Below are 15,540 nucleotides of genomic sequence, written 5' to 3'. Positions count from 1 at the left end.
TATCCAATAGAGATAAAGTTTCCACAAACTTATAGGACCATTATTTTTCAATGCTTAGTCCTGAATCATTTGAGAATTCTATTACACTGCAGACCTGACGACGCAGTAGGTGTGGGTAGAAACTAAGATTCTGCATTTGTAACAAGCTTACAGGTTCAAGTCTGAGGCTGTTGGCTCAGGTTGAACATGAAGAATAAATATTTTAAAACATTCATGTTTGTCCTAGCTTCATCATAGTTTCCCTGCATGAGTGTATGAGTGTGCAGACATAAGCTTACAGTGTCTGAGAACAGTTGACCAAAAAAAAGAGTAATGTGTAAATAATCCAATGAATAGAAAATAGCAGCTATTATAAAATTATAGTAGCAATATTAAACAACACTGAAGTCAAATATATTAAAAAATTAAAAATAAAAAGCAAAATTATTTTTCTAATAGAAGTACTAACAGGCACATCCCAGAGAAATTGTGGGCTCAGTCTCAGACCACTGCAATAAAGTGAATGTTGCAATAAAAGCGACTTGTAATCTTTTTGCTGTTAGAGGCATCTTGCCTTCAATTTATTAAAAACAAACAAACGCAACATCTATGAAGCGCAATAAAAGGAGGTATGCCTGTAGTTTCACAAATACTTAAAAATGCAGCTACTTTGAGCCACATAAGAAAAAAGCAGATGGTTCCCATATGTATTTGATACAAATATAAAACACTCATTTTTAGTTTATTAGCTCAGATCACTTCAAAGAACTCAGACAAACCAATTATAGGTAATTCTGTTGGTATATGCAGAAAAACATAATAAACAGTGACTAAGTGGAGTTCAAAAATCCATTTAGAATGGTAGACAATCCAGAAATAGTGGGTAGAAAGAAAGAAGTCAGTGTCACAAACATGTTAGACTTCAGCCAGACAAATTGAATTGTCAGAACACACCTAAGACAAACTCCAGCGAGAAAGAGATTGTGTAGCTCTGATTGTGTAGCTTTTAACATGTTAAAAGATTGACAGAATATTGCACACGTATAAATCTAAACACAAATATCCTGAACGTTAATGGTGAATTTTCAGGGAAAAACCTTTTTTTCCTGAACTGATATACACTCTACTAAACTCTTTATTTTTAGAAAACTGAAAGCTATATAGATGTTCTTTCTTCATGCACTTGTCAGTAATAATAAGCATTTACCATTTTCAGATGTTGTAAAATCTCTAACTTATGTTAAGCTCTTTGCACATGCTGTAGATTTTTAACTTAAGTTATGAACAATAATTATAGTTTTTGTTGTGGTTAAACATAGTTTGAAATGAAAATGTGCCTCTCTACCAAATGGTGCAGTTATTCTATAGAATAAAGCATATAAAACTAGTCGTGTACAGTAATAAGTATTTAAACATTTTACCTTCTCTGAACACCACACAATTTTTCTTGGGCAAAATAACAGGTCACACATTTAATACATTCCCAAAAGTGCACATGTGCACCATTCTTTAAGAATTCTTTTTATACTTTGTATTTTTAAATGCAATTCACTTACCTTAGTGTATAGATTGTCTTTCCTCATATTTTATACAATTTAGAGGAAAAAAATGTGAGGAATGATAAAGACTAGAATATACAGGTATATAGTTAAATAATATTAAAGATACAAAAGTCAAAATCTTTCCCTCATACCTAAGACCTGAGATGCATTTCTGTATGAAGATTTAAATCTGAGTCATTGATTGGCTATACAGACCTCACTTAAGGTGAATATGTGTTTTCTCACCCAATTCTTCAGCACAGTTTCTACATAATTGAGATTTTCTTCATTCAAGAATTAAAGAAATTTCCTATATTAATCTCTTAGATCAACATATCCACAAATATCTTAAAACAAAGAGAGTAAACTTTTCTCTTAATTATCAGAAAAGGATTTCTGGAATCTTATCTAATATGTCATTATCTTAAGGGAGGTTAATTTTTCCCCTCTAATAATTAAATGGAAAGATATTCCATTTTACTGGAATACCTTTGAGTACCTTTACTCAAAGGTACTCAGTATGCTTTGAGTACCTTCAGATTTTTTAAAGATCCGTCTGAATTGGTGGTGTCTTGATTGGGGTTTTCATTATTTACCCTAAAAGCTAACATGAGAAGACCAAGTAATTCTATAAAAAATGTTTTATTGATTGATTTTTTTTTTAGAGAAGAAGGGAGAGAAACAGAGAAATATTGGTTTATTGTTCTACTTATTCATGTCATCATTGGTTGCTATTTATATATTAATTTTAGAGACAGAAGAGGGAGAGAGAGAGGCTCCACTTAGTTGTCCACTTATTGGTTGCTTCCTGTGTGTGCCCTGACCAGGGATGGAACCCACAACTGCAGGATGTTGGGATGATGCTCTAACCGACTGAGCTACCTGGCCAGGGCCAACCAAGTCATTCTTCATTTTAGTACCAAACAAACCATTTCTAATATTTTGTCCTATAAACCTTTATGTGTAAAACACAAGACAGAATGTAGTTCATCTCTTTCTATAAGGAGCTTTTCAGGCGACTGGTGCTCTCTCCATGAGTGAACTCCTACTAAATAGGAAGCAGGATTGCCTAATGTGTCTGATAAAAAGGAAAATCTTTCACAGTCTAGAACTCAAGTCATGCAGCTATAAAGAATGAAACCAAATAGCTTTTTTCTTTTCCTCCAATCAACTCAAAAAATTAGCCTAGGACAAAGTGTGAAGATTGATATGGAAGATTACTTCAGAACAAAATAATGGATTTATAAAGAAATAAGATTCAAAGAAAATACTTCAGACAGAAAATCATGGTAAATATTTTGTAACACAGCAGGAACTAAGCAAAGTGCAGCAGCTTAAATAAGAACACCTTTTAATGGTTGAAATCAGTCTTTCTGAGGTGACTAAGAAAGCAAAAATATTACAACAAAGAGCTATTAGAGCATTCTCTTCTTTGTAATCTTTCATACAATATTTCCTTTATTCTCATTTACATCTTTTAATACTAGCACAGCATTCTGAAGTTGTGAAGCATAAGTTGTATGTAACTGAGGATAGAAGATCAAAATCTACTCAGATTTCCAGAAGAGATGCAGAACGTGAAAAGTGACAAAAAAGTCCTCATTGTGGAGAGCCAAAATGCTAAGAATGACTTCCACTTGCATAATCAGTGACAAAAATATAAGCCCAGATTGTTATAAAGAACATAATTATAATGCCTGCTTTGCTAAACAAAGAAGTCCACGGAGAAAGAAATTTAAGTATTGTATAATAAATGACTCATAGGCTAATCATTTATTTTCCATTCTTAAATGTCTTTCAAAATAGTTGACGCTCATGAAGTGCAACGAACAGTCCTGGCGTCTGCTGCAACTGAACGGGCACACTGCCGAGAGTGACGGTGTTTCCCTCGATGAAGAAGGTAACAAAGAGTCCATGATCCAGAATTTGTTCAGAATATCCACTCCTCTGCTGAATTTGTCACCAGGGAACCGATTAGTGAGTCAGTTCCAAATAAAAATAATTGGTTCATGCTTGAACCTGGTCTGTGGAAACTGAAAATTCAAATGTGTATAGGTGAATTTTAAAAGGTGCTGGTTTCTTGTTCAGGTTATGGAGCTTTACCGACATCTTAATCCTTTAGAAATGTGTTGTTGCTTATTGCAAAAACGAATAGCGCCAACATTTCTTCAACTATAAGCTTAGGTACGTTTTGTGAAAATAAAGCATATTGTCCTCATTTTGTAGGTCAGTATTAACAAAAGTTCTGATGTTGCTGGTACATAAATATAAAGATTCATTTGCAGTCTAGGAAGTAAAAGGAATGTTACTGTTTATTAGAAAGCAGTGGAAAAATAAGACAGGTAATACTCAAATTTTATATATCCTAGATATCATACGTTCGTTATTCAGCCCGATTTGTCAAGCTGCAGAGAAAAGTTCTCTGGTGACTTCATAGGTAAGACAATACACGTTTCTGTTCAAGAAAGATAAGCTCCCGACTCTCCAGACCTGCACATAGCCAGGTAAGTATGCTAACTAGTTAATCTACTCTGGACAAGCACTTCCATTCTTGGCTGTCTCCTTAGACTATTCTCTATTTACAGCTGTCGATACTGTTCCTTTCAAAAGGGCTATTTGCTTATTCTTTGTGATCCATTGAATAAAACTACTATTTAGCTCCACCATGTTATATTTTATTTCTTTTTGTACATTTATCTCTTGTTTTTCCAATTGTTTACAAATCTTCCCAAAGGCATAATTTTATACTATTCAAAACTGAGGCCTGTTTAAGGAAATCTACATTTCCTGTGACTCTTCTAAATCTAGTAGGTCAAATAATCTATAAAGAAAAATTATTTTCTACTTGCAAAGAAAAAAAAGGCATATAGTCTTTTAAAGACAAGTAATTTTTCCTTGTAAGAGTTAAATATGAAGTAAAACTAATATATTTATTGACAGACACCATCTGGAAAACTTTTAGTCCTTTACCCTAATTTAGCCACATGGGGATCCAAAAAATTTGACATTCAGGGCTCATTAAGCAGTGATAAAATGTAATTTTAATTGCAAATACTTACTGAAAATTTTTTGTATCTGGTATATTTACCTTTGGAAACATGCTTTTCCAGTAGACCACTTTTTTTGGTTTGCTTTTCAGCACATTATTTTATCTCTATTACATAGATGATTATATGAATATCTTTGTTTAATCATAACATGTTTGTTACTGGGCTAATATTCTTAAAGATGATGCAATATTTCCTTTATTATAATGTGAATATATTAGATTAGCATTTTGCATACATTCTGTCCAAATAGATTGTAGGCATAATTGTTCAGTCTTCTTTTCAGTGAATAAATAGGAGCAGAAATGGTCAGGACAAAATGATTGAGTTACCTTCCTAGACACAAGCACTCAATCTCACACAAAAAGAAATACTGGTCTGAAAATTTCACTTTAAAAAGAAATCATCAGTTTGACTTATTTATACTTTGAAAATGGGCAATTCTGTACTTTTAAACCTTACAATTTTCTGGAGTGTCTTCAGAAGACAGAATGAATGCTGATCAAATCTCTGACTATTAGAAACTCATGAAATTGTATCAAGGATTAGATGTGGTAGTATATGTAACATATTCAGCACGATCTTGGTACATGATCTTGGTTCAGTAGTTATCAGAGACAGCTCTAGAATCTTAGGATCAACAGTCTGATTGAAAGTAAGCAAGTGTATTGCTTTTATCTTTTATTTCCTCTGATGTGCCTGGGAAGAGAGAGCTGATCAAAACTATGTGTAAAGTGAAAAAATTTCCTCCACAAGCCACACCAATGGCATGTCTAATTATTAAATAAAGACATTTCCACTTAGTAAAGACAGGATTAGGCATTCATCCCTGTTTGTGTACAGGGGGGCACAGACACTAATATCTGAAACACAGATATTAGATGGGCCTGACCCATCTCTACAGTTTTGTTAAAACTCAAATGTTGTCCACATTTGATTTTTTCTCTAAACTCTGAGTAATTTGGTCTTACTGTTTTGGACACTATTTTCTTCTGTCCTCTTTTACTGTTATATTGAAGTTTTAGCTGATAAATTTTTAATTGTTCATAAGGCTTCCACATTAAATATCTAGTGCATACACTCTTACTTTGAATAGTGCATGGTCAGCATGTCTATACTGTATGTAGCAATCCTGTATTTAAATTAATGTTATCTTCATTTTAAATTTTATTTTACTTCAGTGTTTAATTTTAATGATATATTTTATCTCTATCATTTATTTTTGAGTTTTTAGTTTATCTGTAGCTCATTTAATTATTTTTTCCCTTATAAATTTCAGTCTCCCCAAATATCTGCCATTTTCAGTTTTACGTAACCTTTCTTGGTAAATTTTATTTTTGATTTTAAAAATAATTAACTAGAAATGATTGATAAATGAAATCAGAATTTGCACAAAAGCAATATGTATACTACTTTTCAAAGGTAAGAGTTTTGTGTTATTCTGTTCCTCTCAGAATGAAGATGTAATATAGTGATCTGCTTGATGTTCACACTGGACTGACTTACTCATTCAGTGTTTACTTACATTAAGCATCTCAAAACTTCAGGGATGTATTTAAAAACAACAATTGGCTAGACATGTCCAGAAAGAGTTATGATGAAATTTATAACCCCTCTTTGATAAAATAAAAACAAGTATATACTACTATGTTTAAACTACTGCTACTGAAGCAATATATATTAATTAGGATATACTTACTTATTTTGCCTTCGTTGATCGGCACGCACAGTATGCAATCATAAATGCAACAAACATCACCACACCTACACTGAGTAAGACCATTTCTACCAGGCCAAGTAGATTTATTTTTCCAGTCACTTGCTTTCTGAACATTTTTGCCTTCTCATCGCCAATGGTACCAGTCTGTAATTAAGTTAATAATTAGCATTATTTGTGTAGATTAGTGTAGCAAAATACTTAAAATCTTCCTTTATTTATCACTTTTTCTCCAAACACCATAAGCATTAGTTATCTATATCTATAAAACAAACCAGTGAAGTCCCCTTTGCATGCTAAAGAAGGTAATAAATGCCAAGATAGAATACAGAGTGTAATAGCATTCTCCTCCCTCTAGACCTGCTCTCTGGCACTCTTCAATACACGAGGCTCCATTCATCTTTAGAACTGTCTTACTGAAATTTTTCAAAAATTTTCAAAGGACATTTTCTAGTGACAGAGGACAATGACAAGGGTCAACTATTATATTTCCTCTAAAGATGTATACAATGCATTTCCTAATTCTGTGGCTAATAAATTTCATGGTTTACATTAAACATATCTTATCAGGTACCTGTTCTAACCTGGCTTTTGTAGGCTTGGTTGGCTTTTATAAACTATAATATTCAGTAAGTCTTGAACTATTTGGAGTTATATGTATGATGACTCCTTTTTTAACACAACACTCTGACAAAAAAAATGTTGAATAGAGTCATCCTGAAAATAATCTAAAATGATAAAAAGTGCTTTATCTTTGTAACAGAAAACCATTGAAAATTAACACAAATTTGATAATTCTGTGTGGTTTGGTTCTCTCAGGTAGCTATAATTAATATATTAACTCATCTATATGGACAATGAAAACACAACTAAAAATACTATACAGGGTTTGGGGCAAAAGTAGGTTTTCAGTTGTTCATATCGAAAATACTACAATAATTAATAAATAATAATACAAGAATCAACTGTTTTATGTAATCAGAGCTATTAACTTATTTTTGTACAGTACTGTATAATCAATGTTGAAATGTCAAGACCTTTTTTTGATACAAAGAGGTATTCTGCTTTTAATTACTTATAGATAAAAATACTGACCTCATTAAGCCAAAGAATAGGCACAATATAGTTCTTAGTCAGACGTTTTAAAGCCCTGTAATATATATTTAAAAAGCATGAAAATGTATTATATTACACATATATCACAGAAAACTTAGTAATTGCAAGTGTAAATATTCAATTAGTTGCTCTAACTGAAGTTCCTCGATTTTTTTTCCTGTAATGAGTCATTTAAATTTTAATATGGCTGTTTCTCAGACATCTTTTATTCTAACAATTTATGGTGCAGATTTATAATTAGATTAACAATTTCTAAGCATAGATTATTCCTTTAAACAAATTCTACCCAGGAAAGTAAAATATAAATTCTAGAAATGATTGTCATAGAAATATTTGGAGAGCTAGCAATATAAGCAATACCACCAAAAACTTTTAAACATTCCAAAATATATGTAAATAGCATTCAGTGAACACCAGATATATACTTCTAAATTACAAATGAAAGTGATAAGCATTAAATAATAATTTAATGACATTCAAGTCAAAGAGAAATTGAAGTTTTATATTATTTCCACTTTCATAGATTTAATCACATTCTTACAAGAAAATGCTTAAAATCATGTAATGATAACTTTGGTCAAGAGACTCACTCAATTTTTTTTGCTGGCTTCACCAGTATGTTGACCTGCAGCCGTTTTGCAAATTGTAAAGTGAATCCAGTTATCTAAAAAAGAAAAAAACTAAAATTATTACTCACTTCTTTTTAAAACATCCTTTTATAATACCCAAAATTTACTTTTAATATTATGGAGAATTTGTTCTACTTGAAACTTGTGAAATTTATTAAATAATTAATTGGACATATTAAATATTTCCTACTTAACTCTCCATAAATATACATTATATGCATGTGTGTACACACATATAATTTCTTTGTCCATCCTAATTTCAAGGTTTTAGGTAGATTTGTGATATTTACCATAAATGGTTTTGGGGAATTGACAACAATAATAGCAATAATAATAGTACGGAGACTGAAGAGCTCAGTTTGTTTAGGTCCTAGACTGTGCATGGTCAAGTATGTACTCAGTCAGTATCATCAGTTTAATAGTAATACATTCAGTATTTAAAATATGTATTCAGTCAGTATCATTAGTTTAATAGTAATACATTCAGTATTTAAAATGTATTCAGTCAGTATCATCAGTTTAATAATAATACTTTCAGTATTTAAAATGGAATATTACTACTAAAATTCTGGCAGTTCACTTAATTTTTGAAAAGGGGAGTATTAAAATAATTTAAAAATTCAACCTGTCATTCTTATAGGATTTTTTATAGATTTTTCTCAACACTAAGTATAATATATTTTGCCCCAAATTTACATGTATTTGTAAAATCTACTTTCATCCCTCACAATATACAATATCTGTTCATATAAACAGCACTTGCAGTTAACTATATATAAAATAAGCATAAACTAGGAATTTATATCAAATTGTTTTAGGCCAATTAGAATCATTCCCACCATTGGTATTCCTGAACTATCAACCATTAAAAATGCTTTAAAGGTTACACACACACACACACACACACACACACACTTTTTTGTGTGACAGAGACAGAGAGAGGGATAGATAGGGATAGACAGACAGGAAGGGACAGAGATGAGAAGCATCAATTATTTGTTGTGGCACGTTAGTTATTCATTGATAGCTTTCTCATAAACGACACAGCTTTGGTGTTTCTGGGTGACAATAACTTACTGAACAAACATGGTTACAGCAGACCGAGTGACCCCTTGCTCAAGCCAGCAACTTTAGGCTCAAGCTGGTGAGCCTTGCTCTAACCAGATGAGCCCATGTTCAAGGTGGTGACCTTGGGGTTTCGAACCTGGGTCCTCCACGTCCCAGTCTGATGCTCTATCCACTGTGCCACTGCCTGGTCAGGCAAAAGTTCCATATTCTTAAAAACTAAAATTAAATTACCTTGATAGCTTATAAAGCAATAGGAAAAAAATCAATGTATTGAATATTATTCACTGAAATAAAAGTAATTTATCAAGATTGTGATTCAATGGATGTGATCGACAAGGAGATAACTTTTTTAACTTCATTTTAAAAATATTTAAAAGGGCAGATCAGTAGTCTATTTACTTACAGGTTCAACATCTAAGTATGTGCTGTGTTCTTCTACATTTGGATTTAAGCCTTCAATAGTTGCTGAGACTTCAGGACTCGCATGCAGGAAATGAGGAAGTGAAATGATCACAGGTCTTCCTGAAAACAAGTGTTAAGAAGATAATTGGGGATAAATAATTTTCCTCATTTCACATACCATTCAGAAGCTATTCCTTGAAAATAAAGCTTTTTTAATTTAAAAACATGCACAGTTGGGTTTGAGCACTAATTTGGGGACAGGAGGGTGAGGGATAATTATAAAAATTGACCACTGTTGTACAAAATAAAATAGAAAAATTTGCATCATCTTACTAACCAGTCAGTTGATATCTGTTGTTTATTCCTCAGGTGTTACTTTTAAATATGAAAGGTTTAGCTGCTGAACAGTTTCAACCAGGTATGTTTATGTTTTGTACAGTAATATTTCTAAACTGAGAATGAACTTAAGAGCTTTATCTTTCTTTATTCACACCCACACCAATATGAAGACGGTGAGCAAAACAAGATAGACCCCAAATTGTGTGGAAGTTAATTTTTGTTTCAGAGACATACTGAAAATATATTTGTCTTTAGTTACCATTTTCAAGGAGAGGAAAGTGGAAGTCGGATAAGTTGGGATGCTCAAAGTAACCTGGGAATTGTTTACCTTTTACCCTAAATCTAAAAGGAGCACAAGGATTCTATACAACGAAGGAAACCATCAAATACATAAATAAATGAGGCTACACAGAAAATATTTTCTGATCAGATATCCAATAAGTAGTTAATATCCAAAACTACAAAACATAGGAGGAAGCCACACAATTCCAAAAGACAAAGAGCAAAATCAATTAATCAATCAATAAATAACCTAATTAAAAAATGGAAAAGGGGGCCACATAGATATTCTCTAAAGTAGCACAGGGCAATGTTAGCATGATTCTCTCTAATAATAATAACTAACTTTTATAGCCCTAAAACACAAGTGGGATTTCAAACGCAACCCAAAATCAAACTTCCTACCATCACCCTTACTTTTTGCCCTATTGCTTTCTTACTAAATTTTTGGTGGAAAGGAATTCTGGGTAAAGGTTACTTTTTCTTTTTTAATTGACAGATAAGAGAGAGGGGAAGCATTCATTTGTTGTTCCACTTAGCTGTGGTTTCATTAGTTGCTTCCCATGTGTGCCCTAAACTGGGATTGAACCCACAGTTTTGGCGTTTCTGGGTGACACTAGCTTACTGAACTAACAGGCCATGGCCAAGGTTACATTATAAGCAAACTGCAAATTATGTCATGAACTTTAAGAACACCTACCTTTTTTGCACTTGCTAATGTCCAGCATGCCAGAATAGGTGCAGTTATTTGAGATCTCTCTGTCTGTGCAGAAGCAGTGGTTGTCTGCGTTTTCAACTGGAGATGCAAAGGCCTTGGGCGGGAGAATAAATCTATACACAGAGATGCCCTTCAGGTTAAGCTCGTCTCCGAACACAGCATAGATGGACCTAAACGCAGAGAAGAAGAGCTTCATTCCAGGGACCTGAGCTCCGTTCCAGTGATTCAGTTTTTCTTATTTTTAGATTTATATTCTTGCTTTAACTTAGAAAAATCCAATATACTCTTGTTAGAATTCTTGTTTAATCTTTAGGAATAAAGTGTTTGTGAAATTTTAAGGCATAGCAGAACTCAGTACGTGAGTATAGCTATTCTTACTTTTGTTTTCAAAAGCTTCTAAGAATAATTTTTGCTTGTGAAGTGCCATGGTATGTAGATACTAAAGACATTTCTCAGTTTATTTCCTTTATAGATTAAATATTTATATGACTGCTTCAAATTCTTTTTTTGTATCTAAATAAAAATAAAAATAAAATGTCTATCTTCTCCCCAGTCTGGAGAGAAAGGCCACCTACTTGCTGGGGTGTGTGCATTTCATTGCTGGGTAGAATATTTCGTATACTCCATTATTTACCAAGTGTCCAACATAATCTTGGCAGTAAATGTTTCTCCCAATCCCCAGATAACTCTATATGAAGAAACACTGCTCTCTTCAATTTTACCGATAAGCAAAAGATTCAGAGATGTTAAATACTAGCTCACAACCACACAGTCTTTGGGAGCAGGGCTAGGATTCATTTGGTGTTGCCTCCAATACTGTGTGGTATCTACTAGGCCTTGTCAGTTGGGAAAGATGCTATCATGGCAACTGAGTGTAATAACTAATAGAATTCTGTGTTGGTGGCAGCATCTTCACAGATATCTTTAGAAAAACTGGGCATAGAAGGCTAGATTTGACTGTTATTAAACATAATACTAATTTATTAAAAGAGTTCTTACTTAGAAATGACAACAAGAAAATGATTTATGTTATGTGAAATATCCTACATCTTTTAAAAAATTTTAAAGTTAAACACATTATGACTTTACTGTTGTATTAATTCTTAATAAATCAAGAAAAGTTTCCCTAAGTGTATTTTATTTTTCTTGAAAAACATTATTAAGTATTGAACTTCTTGTCTGTCTTTTGTTACTTGGGGAAAAAATTCTGACTCACAGAAATATATTGGTGTGTTTTTCTTACCTGCAAATGTCAGAGGAAAAGAATTGCAGTACTCGGGTTTTCTCAACAAAAGGAGGGAATGAGGCTGCGTCTGTTTAAAAATTAAGCCAGTGGCAAAGAATTAGATGTGATATGTGTCTTAGAAAAATCTAGAAATCTCTATTTCTAGTCAATAAAAATAATAATGCAAATTGTATATGTAATTTAAAATTTTTCTAGTAGTCACATTTTTAAAAAGTAAAAAAAGGTTATGTTTTATTTAATCCAATATATCTAAGATATTGTCATTTAAACATGTAGTAAAGTGATACTTTTCTTACCATTAAATTGACTTAGAATGCCATTTCAATTTGCATTTTACTTATTTTTTTTTTAGTGAGAGAAACAGAAACAGACACAAAGAAAGAGAGATGAGAAGCTTTAACTCGTAGTTGCAGCATTTAGTTGTTCATTGATTACTTCTCTTATGTGCCTTGACCAGGGGGGTCCAGCCAGCCAGTCACCTCTTACTCAAGCCAGCAACCTTTGGACTCAAGCCAGTGACCATGGGCTTCTGTCTATGATCCCTATGCTCAAGCTGCTGAGCCCTGTTTAAGCCGGCAACCTTGAAGTATTGAACCTGGGTCCTCAGAGTCCCAGGTCGACGCTCTATCCACTATGCCATATCCTGGTCAGTCTATATTTTACTTTTTATAGTGATTTCTTTGTCTGCTCTAATGTCTAATATTTTTAAGTCATTTTTTGAAGTTCTCTCACTAAACAGAATTTCTTGCAAATGGTTTGAAAATGTATCCATCAAACAAAAAGAATATATATATTTTTAGTTTATTGAATTTTTGCTATGGTTATGATCCATGGTACACACTGGGTATTTGGAGAAATAGATAATTCTTCCATCTGCTCCTTAAATGGATGTAACCAAAATGAGTCACCACTAAATGTTCTGGTAAATCTCCAACCCTGTAATTTTATTTTACCTTTCACTTATACTCTTGTGATAAGTAAAATATGACAGAAGGTCACAGTGAACTTGACCTTGGCATTACGAGAACTGGATATTAAAAATTAGCTTAAACTCCCCAGAGAGATCCCTGAATAAGCATGGCCTATAACTGCCTTTAACATCTCAACCATTAAAGAAAAAGAATACATTGAAAAGCTTTAAAAAGCATTATCTGAAAGTTATATAAAAACAAACCAGTAATTACCCATGGTAATTACCACCAAAGATAGCTAATATTAGCAGCGTGTTAAAAAAAACAACATTCAAATGTATGTCAGTATTTTTATTTTACTGAAGAAGGTAGAGGAAACATTTGTAAATTGGGATGAAAACATACAGAAACTTTGTTTCGTTTGTCTCTTTTCTCTGCTGCTATCACCAAGAATCTGTCTCACAGGGACCACATCAATCCCTTGTCTTGTCCAACCTACTTTCTGGTCCTGGTTTGTTTTACTTCTGTTTTCTTCTTAGATCTTTTAATTTCATGCCTGTTGCTCATTTACTTATGCTATGGTCATTGATGAATATTCTAGCTCCTATTTTAAAACTTCTCTACTTCTTCACTTTTGGACAGAAATGTTTAATGTTTTTATTTTCTTAAACCCATTGAGAACACTTTATTTATTTATTTATTTATTTATTTTTTTAAATTTTATTTTCTGAAGCTGGAAACGGGGAGAGACAGCCAGACAGACTCCCGCATGCGCCCGACCGGGATCCACCCGGCACGCCCACCAGGGGCGACACTCTGCCCACCAGGGGGCGATGCTCTGCCTCTCCAGGGCGTCGCTCTGCAGAGACCAGAGCCACTCCAGCGCCTGGGGCAGAGGCCAAGGAGCCATCCCCAGCGCCCGGGCCATCTTTGCTCCAATGGAGCCCTGGCTGCGGGAGGGGAAGAGAGAGACAGAGAGGAAGGAGGGGGGGGGGGTGGAGAAGCAAATGGGTGCCTCTCCTATGCGCCCTGGTCAGGAATCGAACCCGGGTCCCCCGCATACCAGGCCCACGCTCTACCGCTGAGCCAACCGGCCAGGGCCGAGAATACTTTAGTATCTATTAACAGCACAATGTATCTCACTCTGCATCTAAGAACTGAAGTATTATGCAATTTCTAGAGTTAGTAGTATTAGAACACTTGACAGTTTATTTGAAGAAATGCTTTACTGTATTTAGAAAGGAATTTCTTCCTTTCATCCATCCCCTATGGCTCAAAGTGCTATGAAGCAAACCCAATTATTTTTTTGCTGTTTTTTTTTTATAAGAAAGTGATAACAAAAGTAAATAAAAATACCAAAGTCAACAAGACATTGGAATTCCCTTTGTTTCCTCTTTATACCTGATTCTTTGCATAACTTTGTCTTTGCCATTCTTTATCCTCATTCATTTCCGACAGGGTATCAACTCACCAACTTTCTAAACATCATTCTTCCGCCTCTACTTAGTTGTTGAAAACTCACCTCTGATTTTAATTACTCGTGCTATTCAGTTCCCGTTCTTTAAAATCCCAGTTCTTCAATCAGTAGGAATATGTACTTTGTTTTCCATTAACGAGTAGTCAGCCAGAGCTAACCACACTCTGAGTTTACAGTTCTGTCTTTTTCTCAATTCTAGTTCAGAATTTTCATTTTTGCATATGTTTTTCATGGTTAGTAGACATCTAACCTTATTTCTTGTTCTTTTCCTCTCTCATTCTGACCACCGTATTCAAAATGATGTCTCTGTCTGGCAACTTTATAGATTCTGCCTCGGCCTGACACCTCACTCGGAAGTAGCATTTCCCTTTTATAAGTGTCTTGATTTTTTTTATTTTTCCAATTTTAAATTATCTGTACAGTTATTTACAACACATGTGAATAGTAACTACTTTTCTAAGTTTTTTTAAACCACTACTACTGCCAGAAAAGCAGTTCATTAAAGTTTTTACAGGGCAAACATTTCTCTAGTACTTCAATAAAGGCTAATCCTTGATAGTTAATTTTCAGAAACCCTATCTTATCAAACAGATATTTACTAAACTTATGTAAGAATAGAGACTCCGAATTATGTTCTGGGATAGAAATACAGTTAAATACATACTCTGTCCTTTAGAATCTTGTAGATATGGCAGAGGATTTGTGAGAGGGAGGGAGGTGGGTTCATTGTGATTATTTCCAAGAAAAAATGCTCTTACCTGTACCATTAACCATGTCACAATAACTTGTCCAGTAGTCGAGATTCCTTAGGAATAAAAAGAAAGAAAATGAACAAACATTATCATTTCAAGAACACCATACTCATGTTACTTTTTCAATTATGATGCAACACTTCTGCTATAATAAAGATTAGACATGACAAATGCTAACTTTAAGAATGTTCTAAGTTCTTTAGTTCATATTTTCCTGAAGCTTTCATTTTTTTTTTAATTTTAGTGAAGTGAGAGGCAGAGAGGCAGAAAGACAGGCTTCCGCATGTGCCTGGACCAGGATCCACCCAGCAAGACCTCT

The 15,540-nt window shown here is 33.5% G+C and overlaps 1 protein-coding gene across 6 annotated transcripts in view; it reads right to left on the bottom strand.

Moving 5' to 3' along the window:
- Positions 1 to 2,854: 2,854 nt before the first annotated feature.
- Positions 2,855 to 15,540, bottom strand: part of CD36 (CD36 molecule (CD36 blood group)) — a 78,970-nt gene continuing 66,284 nt past the window's right edge. For 5 of the 6 annotated variants that reach the window (XM_066354268.1, XM_066354267.1, XM_066354266.1 and 2 more), the window contains 8 exons: positions 15,228 to 15,274; positions 12,079 to 12,148; positions 10,818 to 11,005; positions 9,501 to 9,619; positions 7,991 to 8,064; positions 7,380 to 7,434; positions 6,267 to 6,431; positions 2,855 to 3,806 (listed from right to left, as the gene is read on the bottom strand). In XM_066354268.1, the coding sequence (XP_066210365.1) occupies positions 6,267 to 6,431; positions 7,380 to 7,434; positions 7,991 to 8,064; positions 9,501 to 9,619; positions 10,818 to 11,005; positions 12,079 to 12,148; positions 15,228 to 15,274 (718 nt within the window). In that variant the 3' untranslated portion in view covers positions 2,855 to 3,806. The remainder of the gene's footprint in view (positions 3,807 to 6,266; positions 6,432 to 7,379; positions 7,435 to 7,990; positions 8,065 to 9,500; positions 9,620 to 10,817; positions 11,006 to 12,078; positions 12,149 to 15,227; positions 15,275 to 15,540) is intronic. The other variant, XM_066354272.1, reaches the window with a different exon arrangement.

The sequence above is a fragment of the Saccopteryx leptura genome, chromosome 12, assembly GCF_036850995.1.
Source record: "Saccopteryx leptura isolate mSacLep1 chromosome 12, mSacLep1_pri_phased_curated, whole genome shotgun sequence".
In the NCBI taxonomy this organism is placed as follows: Eukaryota; Metazoa; Chordata; class Mammalia; order Chiroptera; family Emballonuridae; genus Saccopteryx; species Saccopteryx leptura.
The sequence above is the reverse complement of the archived record's forward strand: the minus strand, read 5'-3'. Positions and strand labels throughout refer to the sequence as shown.